We start from the raw sequence: 17,995 nt of genomic DNA on the forward strand, positions 1-17,995 counted from the left end.
TAACATCACCACGTTAATCTACTAATGAAACTTAGCTACCACGTAAATTTTCATCAAATTCCGGACAACTAAATAAACCATTTAATTCGGCTATTTGATCAAACGGGACTGTTTTGTATTTTATTTCATTCCTAAAATATGTTTCAATTTTCATTTATTTATATACCGCTACAGTGACTAGAAGGAAAACAAATATCTCATACTCTGTTTTCAATTTCCACGCTACAGTATAAAAAAAAACAAGCTACAGAGAAGTGGATATAATAAACAAGCCGCATACCATTGTTGTATCGCTACAGTAAGTAAGTGAAAAACAAATACATGGTATTCATTTCTTCATAATATGTGCTACAATATATGAAAAACAATACATGGCTATAGAAATTGAACATAAAGCACAACTACCGTGAATGAACATAAAACGCAGCTCCGTAATGAGCATTTACTCTCTCGCTACAGTATCTATATTGTTATAGAATCAATATATGTTAATTAGTGATTCTCAATCAACCCCTAATTTCACCAATGTATCAATTACTAATATCAAAATATATTTCTAACATCAATTTTATTTTATGGATTTCAACCAACAACAAACCTAATCATGTTAATCTACCCATTGACCCAACCATACTAACCCATAATGATAAGGATTCTCCCCCTTACCTCTTCAATGTGCTTCAAACCCTAGCTTTTGCCCCTTGTTGTTCTTCCCCTTTTTTGCTCCTCTTCTCCTCTTTTTCTACTCTTGCCAAAGAACAAATGAAAAAATGATTTTTCTCTTCTCCAACCCTTACTATCTTTATTCTTATTGGGCTTAACTCATCAAATTCCACATTCTAACTAATTAGGCCCAATTCGATAAAATAGAATAATCCAATAAATAATATGCTCCAAAAAAATAATATTATTATCCGTAATATTATTTTCCAATTAATCCAATTAAATCCGACTTTATCTCAAATAAATAAAATCCAATAATAATATTATTTCTAATATTATTTCTCTACATATTCAACTTTATTAATTCTTCGATTAACCGAATAAATTTCAACTTCACTTAATAATCCGAACACGTTTCTCAATAACACCGACGATCCAATTAATTATCAAACTTCGTCCAAATTAAGTAAATAAATCCTTATTTAATTTAATTAGTCAAATAACAAAATTCGGGCTGTTACAACTCTCCCCCGCTTAAAATATTTTCGTCCTCGAAAATTCAGTTGACATAACCATCTCAACACCAAAACCACGTCCACTCTCTCTCGATTCATACTGATACAAAACGTTCTACACTTACGACCACACAAAGCTTCAAAAGATGTCATTCCAATATCCGAAGAAAATACCATATGCAAACACACAATCCTTTCGATGTACAACTTAGCAAGTCTCTTCATCAAATAATCCATCTTCATCGGAATAAAACGAGCACATTTCGTCAACTATCCACACTAATCTAACTCACTTCACAATTACTCGATGCCTCGTCAATCTCGAAACAAAGTCCATAGAGATACTATCTCACTTCCACTCGAAAATAGATAACGGTTGCACCAAACGAAACGGTTCCTAACAAATCTAACTCAAATACACAATTTCGATACATTCCTCTTCATACTTTAAGTTACCTTGAAGCATAAGCTACCACTTATCAATATCTGCATCAGCACACCTCAACTCGAAATCCCATATCCAAGAAAATTCACTTCTTCCAACCAAAACTCATATTCAGAAAGCTTTACATAACCTTCTTCTCTTTCAGCATCGATAACACAATCCTCAAATGTTAAACATGATCATCGTCGCTCTTAGAATCAAATATCTTCAAGAAACATTACCTCATAGAACCTTCTTTCTTCTTACTCGACAAACATGCGTAACTCTACGACCATACACTCATACAATGAACCTCTTCTCAAACAATTCCTCAAATCTACTCTTCAACTTCTCCTTAGTCGATTTACACGCTACTAAGTTAGTAAGACAAGTCTATCTCGTTCAATACGATATCGTCTCCTATCAACAATAGATTAAGGGTGATCAAGTCCTCAATTTGTCAATAGACAATCGACAATCATAATGAAACATAAACCATCGTTACGAAACCATAATAGTGTTCCTTCAGGACTTGCGCTCGAAATCACTTACAACACCGAGATCCACAATCTCTCTTACAGTTACAATTACTTAGTTCAACTCCAAACAATTCACACCAAAATTCATCAACTTGGTCTAACGGAAAACAAATTACATCAATTCTCAAAATCTCTACCAAAGATGATCAACGAATAATTCAAACACGTAAAAGAAGTAGAAACAAAGTCACAATAGTTGTATCAATAACTATACTTCTATGCATAACAGATAAAACAAGATTCAATCTTATAACACAATCCAAAGAATGAAATAATACGTTGCACCATTATCAATTATAAAGCACGTACCTCAGATTAACTTATCCTTAGAAGTAGTCTCAGCACCAGACAATGCAAATGCTTTTCCTTTCGCTTGATCCTTCTCTGGCTTATCGCACATGGCACAATTGTGTCCTTTCTCACCACAACTATAGCAAATCCTACTCGAGCCAACTCCACAATCAGCAGTTTTGTGACCCGTCTCGCCACACCTGTAGCACTTAATCCGAGTAGAAGCTCCTCCCCCACTTGGCTTATTGCCAAGACCAGATTGTTCCCTCATGTCATCATACGATTTCTCACGGAACTGTTCTCCCCCTCGTTCCAGCTGTAGAAACCCCACTTCTTTCTTTCCACGCACATCTTCTGGAAAATAGTTTCCAAAAAATGCATCACGGAAAAGAGTCCAAGTAACTTCAATACCTTCTATTTCAAATCTCCGCACAGTATTAATCCACCAAACGTCAGCTTCTTTTGTCAGTATGTGAGTACCAAACTGTACCTTATGTACATCAGTACAACTCACGACTTGAAAGATCTTCTCAATTTCTCTCATCCATACATGCGCTTTGTCCGGTCCATACCATCTTTCAAAGATCGGCGGGTTGCACCTTTGAAAGTCTCCAAAAGCACGGAACTCATCATTTCCTCCATAACCGACATTCTCTTGCGGCGCTTGTCCAATCGCACCAGTCCACCTCATCATTGTCTCAACATTAACGTCAACATTCCTTCCTGCAGCCATCGTCCTAAACAACCAAACAACCAGACAAAACAGTATCGATCGTGTCAGATACACGAATCAAATACAACAGGATAAAAGACATTAATAACCTTGACCAACTGGTCGACCATGCTCTGATACCACTAATGTAACACCCCTTTTATACCCCAAAATAAATAAGCATATAATCAGAGAATAAGCATGCATATAACAAAAGGGCGTCACATCGATGTTTTCAAAAACTAAAAGACTTTAAAAACCGAAAACATTTACTTACAATATATGATACACCTGGTCATTTCAAATAACACTCCTCAATTAATCATACTTTATCTAGAATATGCATTCACAGCGGAACTACTAAATGCTCATGTGTTTCATAAAATGATCCATGTCCCATACCATGATCAAGTTTCAATAGTCACATCAACATAAATTAAAACATAATTCAGAATATTTGGCTTAAGAGCTTATCAAACAACAAGTAGTAACATAACAAGTTCTCAAATCAAACGTAATACATAACCGAATAGAAACATGAGTTCAAATAACTAGTCTACCCAATGTTACATGACCAGAGCATTGACTCACTACCTAATCTCCAAATAACTCGGAAGAAACTCCGACTAAGATCACACGCGAGCTACTAACGCCAGAACCTGCATGTCGCCAAACGAGGGCAACATTAAAACAGAAGGGTGAGAATTCAAATCATTATGAAGAAAGTATAATAAAGCACAATGATTAAATCAACAATTAAAGGAATTCATCACACCTTATATAACCATATAAATCATACTATCAAATATATTTCACATATTCAAGTATACAACCAAGTTCATTAATATAATACTCAAATTGATTCAATACTATGTTTCCAAATATACACACGAACCATCATTATCACACATTCACATATATCACCAAAATCATGTATCAAACATCACCAAATTTAATTATCACATCTCATGCACACATAACAATCACATAATCACATAATTGCATATATTCAAATATCACATAACTCCAATGTGACTCAATGTAAGACATGTGACTCTATGCATGTGGTACCCAATATGGACCCAAAGTTCCACCGCTTCCGATTCATATAGAATCTAGCCACGCTTCAGATCCGGACAAGATCAAAGCCACCAAATGTAAACATATAGTTTACCGCTTCCGATTCACTTTAGAATCTAAGCCTCGCTTATGTTTCAAAGCAAACCACCTTTGTTTCAAGGCATCCATGATATGAATGTATGTACAATGTTAATCAAACATATGCAATTAAGATCATCTCTACCATCTTAATATTTAGCATATCACAATAATTCAACTCGATGAATTATCCACCAATTGTACACAACATTCACAACACATACATATCATTCACATATAAAAGGTCAATTAATTAATTACGATTCACAAAATCCAATTAACACTAGTAACCATACTATCTCATGTTAATTCTCATTTTGCCAATTATATATGAATATACACATTTAAAATCAAGCAATTAATCATTAAAATTAATGCTATCCAACTACCCACAGAGAATCAATATCAAAACAACATCATTGACATAATAATATATATTTCTCAACATACATATTCAATCAAAACACAATTACGGATAAATTCTCAAAATATCGTAATTTATCGACAAACCAAATAGTTAATCTAATTCCAAATTATATTCTAATCAATTAAATACATTGAAATTAATTCAACTATTAATTTAATCAACCAATTAATAATCACACTATATTAATTTAATTCACTTATATTTCTACTCCATTTCCAATTTATAGCATTCTATTGCTCAAGACCATTTTTTTATTGAAAAGGATATCGCGCTAGCTTTCTAACGCTTCGAACGGAGACTCAAACGGAGTTACGGTTCAAAATATATTAATTGTTAAAGTTCCAATGAAAAGCAAACACCGACATTATACACTGACAACTCTAAACATGTCAGAATTACTCGAAACAACAAAAGTATGACTCTTAATAATTCAAAACAACTCTAACAACTTTATTGTCAACTCTAACAACTCTATTGACAACTTTAATAACTCTATTGACAACTCTATTAAATTGTTAAAATTTATTTATAAAGAATATTTAAACAAGACACAATTTCGGTCGATTCGTGAAAATCACAATTTCAACAAAATAACATCACCACGTTAATCTACTAATGAAACTTAGCTACCACGTAAATTTTCATCAAATTCCGGACAACTAAATAAACCATTTAATTCGGCTATTTGATCAAACGGGACTGTTTTGTATTTTATTTCATTCCTAAAATATGTTTCAATTTTCATTTATTTATATACCGCTACAGTGACTAGAAGGAAAACAAATATCTCATACTCTGTTTTCAATTTCCACGCTACAGTATAAAAAAAAAAAGCTACAGAGAAGTGGATATAATAAACAAGCCGCATACCATTGTTGTATCGCTACAGTAAGTAAGTGAAAAACAAATACATGGTATTCATTTCTTCATAATATGTGCTACAATATATGAAAAACAATACATGGCTATAGAAATTGAACATAAAGCACAACTACCGTGAATGAACATAAAACGCAGCTCCGTAATGAGCATTTACTCTCTCGCTACAGTATCTATATTGTTATAGAATCAATATATGTTAATTAGTGATTCTCAATCAACCCCTAATTTCACCAATGTATCAATTACTAATATCAAAATATATTTCTAACATCAATTTTATTTTATGGATTTCAACCAACAACAAACCTAATCATGTTAATCTACCCATTGACCCAACCATACTAACCCATAATGATAAGGATTCTCCCCCTTACCTCTTCAATGTGCTTCAAACCCTAGCTTTTGCCCCTTGTTGTTCTTCCCCTTTTTTGCTCCTCTTCTCCTCTTTTTCTACTCTTGCCAAAGAACAAATGAAAAAATGATTTTTCTCTTCTCCAACCCTTACTATCTTTATTCTTATTGGGCTTAACTCATCAAATTCCACATTCTAACTAATTAGGCCCAATTCGATAAAATAGAATAATCCAATAAATAATATGCTCCAAAAAAATAATATTATTATCCGTAATATTATTTTCCAATTAATCCAATTAAATCCGACTTTATCTCAAATAAATAAAATCCAATAATAATATTATTTCTAATATTATTTCTCTACATATTCCACTTTATTAATTCTTCGATTAACCGAATAAATTCCAACTTCACTTAATAATCCGAACACGTTTCTCAATAACACCGACGATCCAATTAATTATCAAACTTCGTCCAAATTAAGTAAATAAATCCTTATTTAATTTAATTAGTCAAATAACAAAATTCGGGCTGTTACAGCTAGTACCTTCCCCTCGCGTAACTGGCTCCCGTACCTAGATTCTCTGGTCGCAAGACCTTGTTCCTTCCTTTGTGAGGTTTTCTGATATTCCTTTCCCTTTTGGGATAAATATATTGGTGGCGACTCTGTTCATTTTTCGCGAGCGTGCGACAACCATCATCATTTTTCTTCACCAACTATACTAGAGTACCCTTTGGAAACACACTTGGTCGGATGAAGTGTTTCTCCAACAAATTTTCCAAGTTAGCTTTCAATTCTATCAGAGACATCCTATATGGTGAAATGGAAGCAGGTCCAATTCAGAGGTCCAAATCTATATGAAACTCCACTTCTTTTTTCTGGAGGTAGACAAGCATTGTCTTCCATGAATACATCCATAAATCCACTCACTCTTGGAGAAGAAAAGATTTCTTTACCCTATTGTCTTGCATTGTTAGTACCAATATGAAAGCCTTATTTTTTCCAAAAGACAACGGATCAAGCTCAAATCCCCTTCAGTCCAATCAAAATTAAGTTTATTTACTACATCATCATTAAAGGAGAAGTTAAGAATAAACAGACCATTATTTAAAATAACCCACATTTCAAAATCATTAGCTTTGATAAAAAGTTTCAAAGATTGTTTTTCATAAGTCAAACCTATCACCATCATATGGAGAAAGTGTATTCATGAAAATATTCTTGTTAAAAGCATAAGTGTTTGTAGTTATCATGTTCTTCCTGAGACGATTAATCTTTAAATATGAGTTAGGCTCTAAATTCTAATTCCACTTGTTGGACATGAGACTCAAAACACAAAAGGGGTGAATTGTGTGGGATTAAAAATCCATTTTTCTAAACAAAACATTTTACAAAGTCATAGTCAAAACTCTTTTGTAAAACAAACAAAATAAAAGCAATAGAATTAAGAAAATCGAATTGCATCAGAAGTAAATGAATGGAAATTTAAGAACTATGGGATAATATAAACACACTAGAATTACAGAGGTTTCTTCCTAATCCTCTTCCACGAACGTTTTTATACAAGAGTTAAAGTTTTTTTCAATGGCTAACTTCTCAACCAAAATGAAGTTTTAAATACGGAGACCTCCAAACTAATTGAGATCTTTTAACAGCAGGCTAAGCTCACGAACCGAGTGGGAATTTTAAGTACGAAGACTTCACCAACCAACAGAGAGCTTCTTAACAACAAGCTAAACTAACAAACCGACTGGGAATTTTAAGTACGGAGACCTCCCCAACCAAAATTAAGTTTTACTTGGTTTACCTCAACAACCAAGCAAGAGATTTTCACTTGGTTTAACACACAACCCAAATAATTTTCCCTCAATGAGAAATTGAAATTATGGCCTTACACCAGACCAAACTACCTCACACATATAAATATTTCACTCTTAAAAGCACTAAGGTGTATGTGAGAAAATAAATACGAGAGAGAGGGGTGAGAGAAAGGTATCTCAAACACGTTTCTGGATGTGTTAGAAATGAGAAATGATCCCTCTATTTATAAGACAAAAGATGGCTTAAATATGGAAATAATCCATGCTTTTCAATGTTGATAATAGATTATCTCAAGTTCATAATCGATTATGGTACCCAAAAATGGAAGGTTTTGATTCCTAGTTATTGTCGATCATTAAGGGACTTCTCCAATCTATTTTAGGTGTGACAAAGTGATATAATCGACTATACTTTATACTCAATCAATTATTCATTTGTAAAACATGTTCTTAATTGATCCAATAGTTCTCTAATCAATTGGCTAGACTTTTAAAATATTTTAAGATAATTTTATAAAATCAAGATAGGCTTTTCGGGTGGTTTAAATGTGTGTGTGTATTTATGTGTGATTTATCTTTGTAGAATCGAGATTAGTCTTATACCTTAACAGACACAGATCATTCGAAATAGACTTGGCGAGCTTACACATTTTCTCTATTTCACAACTCTGAAGCTTCTCATTCCTTGCCACATTTTCTTTGACTTTAGCACTTAACTGGAACCTTAAATCTTCTTATGATGAGGCTTGAGGTAAATCTTTTTCTGGTTCCATCATCAGAAAAACTGCTTGATAAAGAATCTTTGCCGACTTCACCGAACACCACTTGACATAAGGTGTTGTCTTCGAAGGATAGACTCAAATGACTAAATCTCCAAGCAACACAATTTTGATCACAACAACTTGATCAACACAAATTTGATTAATAAAACTTGATATTCAAGCACATCTACTTGATCACTGCATCAGATGATCTTCATGTTTCATCTTGATCAACACATTTTGATCAACACATCTTGATCTTCAAGCACCATCACTTGTTCAATATGTCAAGTACCACTACTTGACCGACATATCAAGCATTGTCACTTGATCATCAATATATCAAACACCATCACTTGATCAACATATCAAGCACCATCACTTGATCCCCATATCAAGCACCATCACTTGATCCCCATATCAAGCACCATCACTTGAACAACAACTTGTTAAGCACCATCACTTGATCAACATATCAGATGATATTACTTGAACCATTAGGCCATGAATAGAAAGACTGGTGAAGATTTCTCTTAAGAGCGTTGTCAACTTTAAAATCAAATCAACAAGTTGTTGTAGTTTTCATACTTGCAAGCGCATAGATCCATAACTTGGTTTACACTTAGTCTTTTAAGCACTTGTTTGAATTAATTTTAAGAAGTTTCATCAAATAGATGAGAGGTTTGAAAATATTTTATATGTGTGATTTGTCTTAGTACCTCAAGACTCTTATTTCATTTACAATTAATTGATCGAAAACTAGATAGAATATTGTTGTGTTGGTATATTTGTAAGGGGCCCGCGGGGGCGATGGGGAAGGCGAATGTTGCATCGTCTCGCCATAAAGCCTTACGATCACCCATTTACGAGTTCGATCACCTATTTATTAGATGCGTTGCCCCTTTATTAAATATGTCACGTATTTTAGAAATAACCCACCTAAAATAGGAGAATGGGGGAAGTGATATGTCCATGATCGCCTACGATGTGGAAGAAGTCATAAGGAAGTTAACCACGTTCTTCTAATTAACATAAGAATAACTATCCACTCCCGCATTCTCTCAACGTTGGTTTTTATTTCCAAGGAACCTAAGGTCCAAGCCCAGGATAATTATAAATACCTCAACTTTTAGGTTGAGAGGATAATCTCATACTCACATAAAAAACTACATACATGGAGCTTCTCACCCCTCTACGCAAGCTAACTCTCAACCCTACAACATACTCCAAAGCCTCTCACAGCCCTTAATCACTAGAGATTGTCACATATAGTGCTCTTAGCAAGTACAATCGGCACCCACTGCGGAACGCTGATAAAACTGACCTGGGTCACCGTACCAACACGAGGTCACTATAACAACACGATGTCGAATTCGTCTTCGTATTCAACCTCTCTGACCATCATGGTGAAGAAAAAGCTAACTACTCTTGCAAGCGAAGAATCACAAGACGAGAGCAACACCATAACAAAGATGTGTGCTTTTATAGACGATCTACGTCGCTAGAACCAAACTTTGGAGGATAACGTATTCCATATCCAGCAGCGCTAGCAAGGGTAGACCTTATAAACGAGGTGTAGATGCTAAACCCCAACCCCTCTTAGATGAGATATGAGAGACACCTGTTTTAGAGAATTTTTAGCATCACTCATTGACTAAATTTAATGGACGAAACGACTCATATGAACACGTTACTTCCATCAACATGTAGATAACCATCATTAAAGCCCTTGACTCCTTGAAATGCAAGCTTCTCTTTGACACTTTCAGAGATGCAACATTGAGGTTGTATATAGGTCTGCCTTGACTCTCCATCACTAGCTATTAGGACTTAGTGAAAAAACTAATCCACTAGTTTGCACAAACAAATATGGAAAAATGGTTGTTGCAGGTTCCTCCAACCCCTTTGAATCTTATAGGACATACCTCGCCCACTTCAACGAGGCGACAATCAAGACAATCCATCCAAACAAAATAATATTTATAGGAGCATTTTAGAATTCCTCGCCTTTGCTATATGTTTATCATCCAAAAACTTAGTAAAGCCTTCTATTTTAAGCAATATCAAGTCTTAAATAGTTTCACCATTGGTATAAAAATGGAATTTTATTTAAACCTAGGACGACAATTTTTTTTTACATAGACATTAAAATTTTGATTGTGGCCATTCCATTATTATATGATCATGTTTATTCTCTTAACCAGGCATCAAATAAATGTTTTTCCGCAGTTTCATCAAGACCAGAATAGCCTCTCTCTCTCTTTCTCTTTTCGTTTATACAATAAACACCACAATAGTCTCACATCCAAGTTCAATCAAAGGTTCAAAGCACCACAAACTAGTTGCAAATCCAACCATATCATTCGTTTAGGCTTCAACCAGATTTTCCCACCCAATTGATGATCAATTTTTCACTAAACATCAAATACACAGCATTAATCAATTCTATTACAAACCAGACACAAGTTCAAATACTAACAAAAGTAACACAGCAAAAAATGAAAAACCAAAAAGCAGATGTTAGTTAGAACTTGAAACCAGCATTGCTTACAAAAACACTAAGATTAACTAGACTAACAAATGGTTAACACAAGATGGTACTAGGATTTGGCAAAACCTCTTTAGCTTCCACCAACTTATACATATACCAAGTTCCAACCGACCTATAAGGCTTCCATTTCTGACACAAAACCTCCATTTGCGAAGGTGAAGGCAAACCCTTAAGCCCATACAACTTTTGCACACCTTTCCTCACACCAAGATCCCCAACAGGCAAAACATCAGGACGATGAAGTGTGAAAATCATAAACATGTGAACCGACCAAGGTCCAATTCCCTTAACCGAGGTTAGTTTCTCGTACAGTGTTTCATCGTCCATTTCGATAATCGATGAGTCAGAGAGAAACCCATTAGCGTATTTGCTGGAAAGGTCGTGAATGTAGGTTGCTTTGGGTCCCGAGATTCCTATCTGACGAAGGTGGGTTGGGGAGAGGGCTAAAACGGCGTCGGGGAGGATTGAGGATTGGTTTTGAAAGAGGGAGATGAAACGGTTTTCGATTGACGATGCGGATTTGGTGGAGATTTGTTGGGAGATTAGGGTTTTGATGAGAGAAAGGAAAGGGGTGGTGTTGGTTGAGAATTGGGGGGAAGGGAGGGTGTTGATGATGGTTGAGAGGAGTGGGTCGGCGGAGCGGAGGTGGTTGAGGGCGGATTCGAGTTCACCGTGGGATGATAATGGTTTTGCAATTGTTGGTGGTGGTGGTGGTGGTGTTGTGGGGAGAGGAAAATTTGGTTGTTTGTTTTTGATGGTGAGTTTGGGGATTTTTTTAACGGGGAATGGGATTTTGGAAGAGATTAGGGTTTTGATTGGGGGTTTTGGGTCGTGGTTGGGGGTGAGAATGGATTTGGTTTGAGATCGAGTTCGTTTCATGGTTGTTCAAGAGTCAAAATTGGTGGTGAAAAATAATGAAGATTGGTTAATCTTAGAATGAACACGATTATTGAAAAACATGTGAAGAAACTATAGCATAAATAAACTAAATAAACATAGCGTGCTCTAGAATACACATGCACACAACTTTCCCGTTAAAAATAAAAAAACTCAATATTTATGGTGGATTTTAAGATGGACTAGTATTAACGAATCTCTCCACCTCTCAAAAAATGGAAGATTTCATCATTATATTTTTAAGTGTATAAATATGTAATTAGTTTTAAAAATATGTATAAATATATATTATTTATTTATAAAGGTGAAAAGTATCTGAATGATAAGCAAATATTTACTTTTTAGGTTCATTGAGCAATGAATATATCTGGTCTACATAAAATACCAGATACATTCATTCTTCAATCAATTTAAAAGAGAATATTTGCTTATAATAAAGGCCAGAGGGAGTACACGTTTAACAATTAACAATTAAAATCATTTTACACTTTTAAAATAGATAATAAACATACTTTAAAAATAAAATAAAATAGAGATGATCCTTAATGCTAATTTTTGTTTTAATCTTAATTGAAGGTTTTCAATATTTATATAATAGTAACATAAAAAAATGGAAAATTAAATTATGTGCATTGAGACATTTCAGTTTGAAGGAAATTGATTATGGGTATTTTTATTTTATTTTATTTATCATGTATATTTATAAGTGTAAAGAAACGGTCGTTTAATAAAAAAATAATTACTCTACCAAAATCGTTCAAATTGTTTGAAAATATCAGTATAATTTGGCGGAAAGCACATCATTCATTGTTTTAAAAATAATTAATCTGCCCAATCATCCAAATTGTTTTAAAAGAATTTAATGTCCAAATCGATGAAGAAAAAATATATGAATTGGTTTTGATTTGATTTTCATATTTTGCCCAAACAAAATCAAACAAAATGAAATGTATTGATTTGAGTTGGATTGAGTTCATACATTAAAAACAAATGTGAAAAAGTATTTTAAAAAATATTTAATTTACATCAAATTAATTTTCCATAATATATTAAATCCTAATTTTTTTCTCCATACAAGTTGTGAATGTAACAAGTGTTTCTTTTTTTTTTCTTCTTAAAGTTGAGATTATACTAGTTTTCATAACAATAATAATATAAATTATACAAATTTATTATGGTTAGTTCAGATAGACGGGTCCGCAGCTAAAGTTTTGAAAATCTGTTGCTGGAGCCAATTAACATCAAATTTTATTGGGTTACTTTGGTTTTTGTTCAAATTAAAAAGATACCCGACCAAAATATTATAATTTGATTTGAATTTGTCGAACACCCCTTATTCTGACGGTTATTATTAACCATGACAAAATAATACAAAGGCTCTGTTTGGTAAAACAATTTTTCGAGCTTATAGCTTATGTCTTATGTCTTATGTCTTATAAGCTCATATGATAATTTAGACCCGTTTGGTAACGGTCTTTTCATCACGAGCTTATAACTTATTTTACTAGCTTATAGCTTATTTTCCAGACGCTATTTCAAATAGCGTTTTAGCTTATGTCTTATAGCTTATTACTTTTTCTTCCTTTTTTATCCTTATTATTTCAATTAAAATCCATTTTTAACCCTTATAATTTATTTTAATTTAAAATAAAATAATTATATAATAAATATCTTTTATGTCATTTTACATTTATAAGTTAATTGAACCGCTAATTTTACCAAACACTTTAATGAGCTTATAAGCTATCAGTCTCAACCATCCGCTATAAGCTATAAGTCATCCGTCATCAGCCATCAGTCATAAGCTATAAGCTATCAGCTAACTTATTAGTCAACCGCTATTTTTACCAAACAGACCCAAAGAAATCATAAGCTTGCGGTTAAGAAAACCAAAATAAAAGGAGGTGTAAGTAACATATGTTATTTTTTACTAAACCAGTTTACGCTAGCTAGCCTATATAACGACACTAATTGGGCCAGATCTGAAAACCCGGTCCACAATAAAAGATTTCAAGGGTTTGGGATTTAAAGTAGCATTGCATCGTCTTCTCATTCCTGCCTCCTCTCCTTTTCCAAAATCAAAATCCATTTCTAGGCAATTTCACATCAAACCTCAATATGCAGAACGAAGAAGGACAAATCACCGAGCTCTACATTCCTAGGAAGTGGTATGAATATAAACTTTAACAATAACTTTTTGTTGATTGTTTTGAAAAATTAGGGTTTTGATTGTATGGATCTGTTTCAGTTCTGCCACAAACAGATTGATTACAGCTAAGGATCATGCTTCGGTTCAGATTAACGTAGGGCACTTGGATGAGAGTGGTGTCTACAATGGTCACTTCTCCACTTTTGCCCTATGTGGATTCACTCGCGCACAGGTTTTACTCTATTTATTTATTTTGGATTTTCATTATTGTTAGAGTTTACTAATTAGGGTTTTTGTATGGTATACCCCATTGTTTTGATTATGTAGATTTAATTATGCTCATTTTCAATGATTGATTATGTTTATACTATTGATAATTAAGCTGTTTTGTTTAACTTTATTTTAGTGTTGAATATTTTTTTTGTCATGAATTGGTTTATTTGTTTAGTTATCTATTTGTTTGTGTTTTCTTGTAGTTAAATTTGTATTTTTCAGAAATTATCATGTTTTTAATGTGTTTAGAGATAGATGTTTCCTTTCTAAAAATTTACAATGTGTCAAAAATTAAAATGAAGAATGGAATGGCTGTGAAAATGGACAGAAATTTCATTGCAAGAACTTAGAGTGAATAACTAAGGTATGGTTGGATTGATGGAATTAAGCGGAATAGAATGGTACAAAATGACGGAATAGAATAGTATGGATTTCATTTCATTCCATCATATTTCTTCCTTTTGATTCGGAATGAAATCTTCATTCTATTCCGCTCTTTTCCATTGTGTGTCATCCATTTCCTGATATCCTAATATAGCCTAATTGATACACAACTTATTCTTACTGATATTTCTTTAGCTTTTAAAATTTAAAAGTGAAAGTAACTATGATTAAACTTTTGTTAAATAACACTATCTACTGAAACATGGTGTGTTACACAAGTTTTGTTTCTTAAGAAACATATTGACTCGTCTCTAATCTTAACATGCTTTTTATTTTTGTCAGGGAGATGCTGACAGTGGAATTGATCGGCTATGGCAGAAAAAGAAAACCGAGCTTAAACAGTAGATGACATGATCTCATCTATGTTGTGTTTCTTTTTGATAGATTTTATGTTGTTTAGTTCCATCTTTCCTTAAGACCTAGAGAGATATTGAATTATTTTGATCTATGTAGTGCAATCCTTTTTAAAAAAGTTGTTATTCATATTAAAGATCTATGTATTGTCATTATTTTGACATATGTATTGCAATCCTAATTTGTTACTTTCAAAGGGAAGAAGAACGGTCTTTCATGCCCCCATTCACTATTGGAAAATTTTGAATTTACTAACCTTCAATGCATTCACTCACATTTTCAACAAAGTTGTGTAAGGGTAGTTGACAACTAATGTAAAACTAAAACTTTGTCGAGTATCTTTGATATGACATGGATCAATTACGAAATAGATATGACATGGATCAATTACGAAATAATGTGAATGCTAAGTTGTTTGTAAGTAAATCTTTGTTGAATCAGTATAGCATGCTAGGGGAAATAGTGACCTCTATGGTTAAGAGGGATAATCAGTTTAGAAATTAAGTGGACATGTGAAAAAGCAAAAGGGTTAGACACCTTGGGATTTTTGCATCTCTTTTTGACCAAAAGACACCATGAGTTCAAACTCCTGAAGGTCATGTAGGGTATAAGGTTCTGGAGAGATCTTTCAAGAAGGTAAAAGTATCTCCTTCCATATTCATCAAAAAATTGAGAATGTTTTTCCACTCTGAAAACATCCTTCTAGAGTGCACCCCATATACTAATTTATAAAGAAATGCAACAAAATTTTATTCAAAACAATATTTGTGAATGTATAGATAAAATTTCTTATCATCTACTATAAAATATGGACAATATTTGATTGATTTTGAATACCGTATAACAAATAAAAACATTTACGATCAAACAATTTTTTCATAAAAAATATTTGTAACACAAAATACTCTACTCTAAAATATGGACAATATCTAATTCTGTAATTATTTATGGCTGAATCAAAATTTATAGTCAATGGGTTATGTCTTTTGTCAAGTGGTATTTTTAATTTCAACAAAAATCAATGACATTTAGTATCATACCGATAATACATCCATGTTTCGGATACAATATAAAAAAATAGTCAATATTGCATAAAAAAAATTAGGCTTAATTGCAACTTCGGTCTTCATGTTTTGTCTTTTTCTTGATTTTGATCTCTCTATTTTATAAATCACTATTTTAGTCCCCTTATTAAGTGTTTTGTGCAATTTTCATCCATCTATTCTGGTTTTTTCTGCAATTTTAGTCCCTATTTTAGTCTCTTTTTCAACAGAAAATTCAAAAGGGGACTAAAATAATGGTTTTTAAAATGGAGGGATCAAAATCAAGAAAAAGACAAAATAAGGGGACCAAAGTTGTAATTAAGCCAAAAAATTATATTTGTCATAATGGTAATTGTTGCAAAATAACAACTTGAGCTTATTAGAGTCCCTAAAATAACTTATTAATTAAGTACTTATCAAACACACTCTTGACATATTCATAGATGTGGCTAGGATTATTTTCTCTGATCAATCATAACAGAAGAGAGAAACTTCTTTAGGCACCTATTGTAAATACATGGTCGCTCTACATTAACCATGTGGCCAGCCTTCTTTATTATTTCAATTGTTGCATTATTTCCTAGCCTCCTGTAATTATAATTATTAGAAGATAATTATGGTAAACCTTAAAAATAGCTTAAAGTAATCATAATTATGGGATCAAGATTTCCTACTCTTTTATTTTGTGTGCAACCTCCGGTTTGAAAATGATATCTTCTCCACCCCATAAAAGATGTATTGGCTGTAAACAGAAGTTGTGTGACGTTTGAAATGTTTGAAAAAATATATGGTAGTTTCATAGCAGGAGTTTTAGTATCTTCCATAAAAGAGTGTTGAAATCCAAATTATGAAAATTATTTACCTGTGAGAATTTTGGAATGTGGATATCTTTGTAGCTAATGACTAAAGCCTCTAAAAGCTCATTTTTCTCTTCTCTATTGGAGAACATCACCTACAATTAACGATATGATTGAAACATTATGTTAACATATCTCTCTTATATTTTTATAGACGAGTTTTCTTACCTTTTCCAACCCCTTGAGAAACTGTAAAAACCCCTAAAATTAAGAACAAGAAATGTAAAGACATTCCGATCCAACTAAGAATGCAAACCTTAAGAAAGTCATTGAACATACGATTGGGAAACTGAATGTTTTTGTATACACAAACAGAAAGAAGTGTCCTCAGTTCCTCATTAGAAGATGGTAATAACATTTCCGAACAAGAAGAAAATCCAAAATCTTTCACTAGACTACTAACCATACACTCTTCATAACAAATTAGAGCATTCTTAACAAATTCATTTACTACTGCAAGAAAAAAAAAATACAAATGTCAAATAGTATGTATTGTATTTATAATATTAAATACTAAAGCAAAATACAAGCTTCAATATCTTTGAAAGATTAATGAAACTGGTGGGTGGTGATCTAGACATTGTTAAAGTGGTAGAATTGATGTGTGGCCTAGAAAAGTTTTACCAGAACTCCACAATGGGCGCCAAATGTTCTTGATAAACACTTTTAGATAATCTTCCTGAAGCAAATCAGACAAGGCTGTAGCTGTTCTTTGCTTTCGAAGCTATTGGATGTTTTTCTATGCTCTTCGTATTGTTTGTCCTATCTTCCATGAGAGATTCGCCTTTTATACTTAAGTCTTAACTCTCTCCTCCTGCATTCATCGGGCATCAACCCTTCGGATACACTATTAAAAGTGCTTTCCTAAGTTTTCCGTTGC

The 17,995-nt window shown here is 33.0% G+C and overlaps 3 protein-coding genes across 3 annotated transcripts; 1 reads left to right on the forward strand and 2 right to left on the reverse strand.

Annotated features, from left to right (window-relative positions):
* Positions 1 to 10,913: 10,913 nt before the first annotated feature.
* LOC131646788 (alkylbase DNA glycosidase-like protein mag2) lies at positions 10,914 to 12,083 on the reverse strand. The gene has a single exon (XM_058916751.1). The coding sequence runs from the start codon at positions 11,975 to 11,977 to the stop codon at positions 11,132 to 11,134; it is 846 nt and encodes a 281-aa protein (XP_058772734.1). The 5' UTR covers positions 11,978 to 12,083; the 3' UTR covers positions 10,914 to 11,131.
* A 1,922-nt stretch (positions 12,084 to 14,005) lies between these two features.
* LOC131646789 (small ribosomal subunit protein eS21y) lies at positions 14,006 to 15,370 on the forward strand. Its single transcript, XM_058916752.1, has 3 exons — positions 14,006 to 14,163; positions 14,244 to 14,376; positions 15,144 to 15,370. Exons 1-3 carry the CDS (start codon positions 14,114 to 14,116, stop codon positions 15,204 to 15,206), a joined length of 246 nt encoding a protein of 81 aa, XP_058772735.1. The 5' UTR covers positions 14,006 to 14,113; the 3' UTR covers positions 15,207 to 15,370.
* A 1,242-nt stretch (positions 15,371 to 16,612) lies between these two features.
* On the reverse strand, positions 16,613 to 17,696 carry LOC131650006 (uncharacterized). Its single transcript, XM_058919747.1, has 5 exons — positions 17,675 to 17,696; positions 17,372 to 17,568; positions 17,121 to 17,210; positions 16,933 to 17,000; positions 16,613 to 16,846 (listed from the first exon to the last, which is right to left on the reverse strand). Exons 1-5 carry the CDS (start codon positions 17,694 to 17,696, stop codon positions 16,714 to 16,716), a joined length of 510 nt encoding a protein of 169 aa, XP_058775730.1. The 3' UTR covers positions 16,613 to 16,713.
* Between the last annotated feature and the right edge of the window lie 299 nt (positions 17,697 to 17,995).

The sequence above is a fragment of the Vicia villosa genome, linkage group LG2, assembly GCF_029867415.1.
Source record: "Vicia villosa cultivar HV-30 ecotype Madison, WI linkage group LG2, Vvil1.0, whole genome shotgun sequence".
NCBI classification, from domain to species: domain Eukaryota; kingdom Viridiplantae; phylum Streptophyta; class Magnoliopsida; order Fabales; family Fabaceae; genus Vicia; species Vicia villosa.

What these genes read in the sequence shown, in the direction of transcription:
- LOC131646788 (XM_058916751.1), bottom strand. Translation starts at nt 11,977, where the DNA reads ATGAAACGAACTCGATCTCAAACCAAATCCATTCTCACCCCCAACCAC.
- LOC131646789 (XM_058916752.1), top strand. Translation starts at nt 14,114, where the DNA reads ATGCAGAACGAAGAAGGACAAATCACCGAGCTCTACATTCCTAGGAAG. An exon ending in CTCTACATTCCTAGGAAGTG is followed by an intron (nt 14,164 to 14,243) that starts GTATGAATATAA and finishes GATCTGTTTCAG; the next exon opens with TTCTGCCACAAACAGATTGA. An exon ending in GTGGATTCACTCGCGCACAG is followed by an intron (nt 14,377 to 15,143) that starts GTTTTACTCTAT and finishes TATTTTTGTCAG; the next exon opens with GGAGATGCTGACAGTGGAAT.
- LOC131650006 (XM_058919747.1), bottom strand. Translation starts at nt 17,696, where the DNA reads ATGTCTAGATCACCACCCACCA. An exon ending in TGTTCAATGACTTTCTTAAG is followed by an intron (nt 17,211 to 17,371) that starts GTTTGCATTCTT and finishes CGTTAATTGTAG; the next exon opens with GTGATGTTCTCCAATAGAGA. An exon ending in GTTGCACACAAAATAAAAGA is followed by an intron (nt 16,847 to 16,932) that starts GTAGGAAATCTT and finishes TTATAATTACAG; the next exon opens with GAGGCTAGGAAATAATGCAA.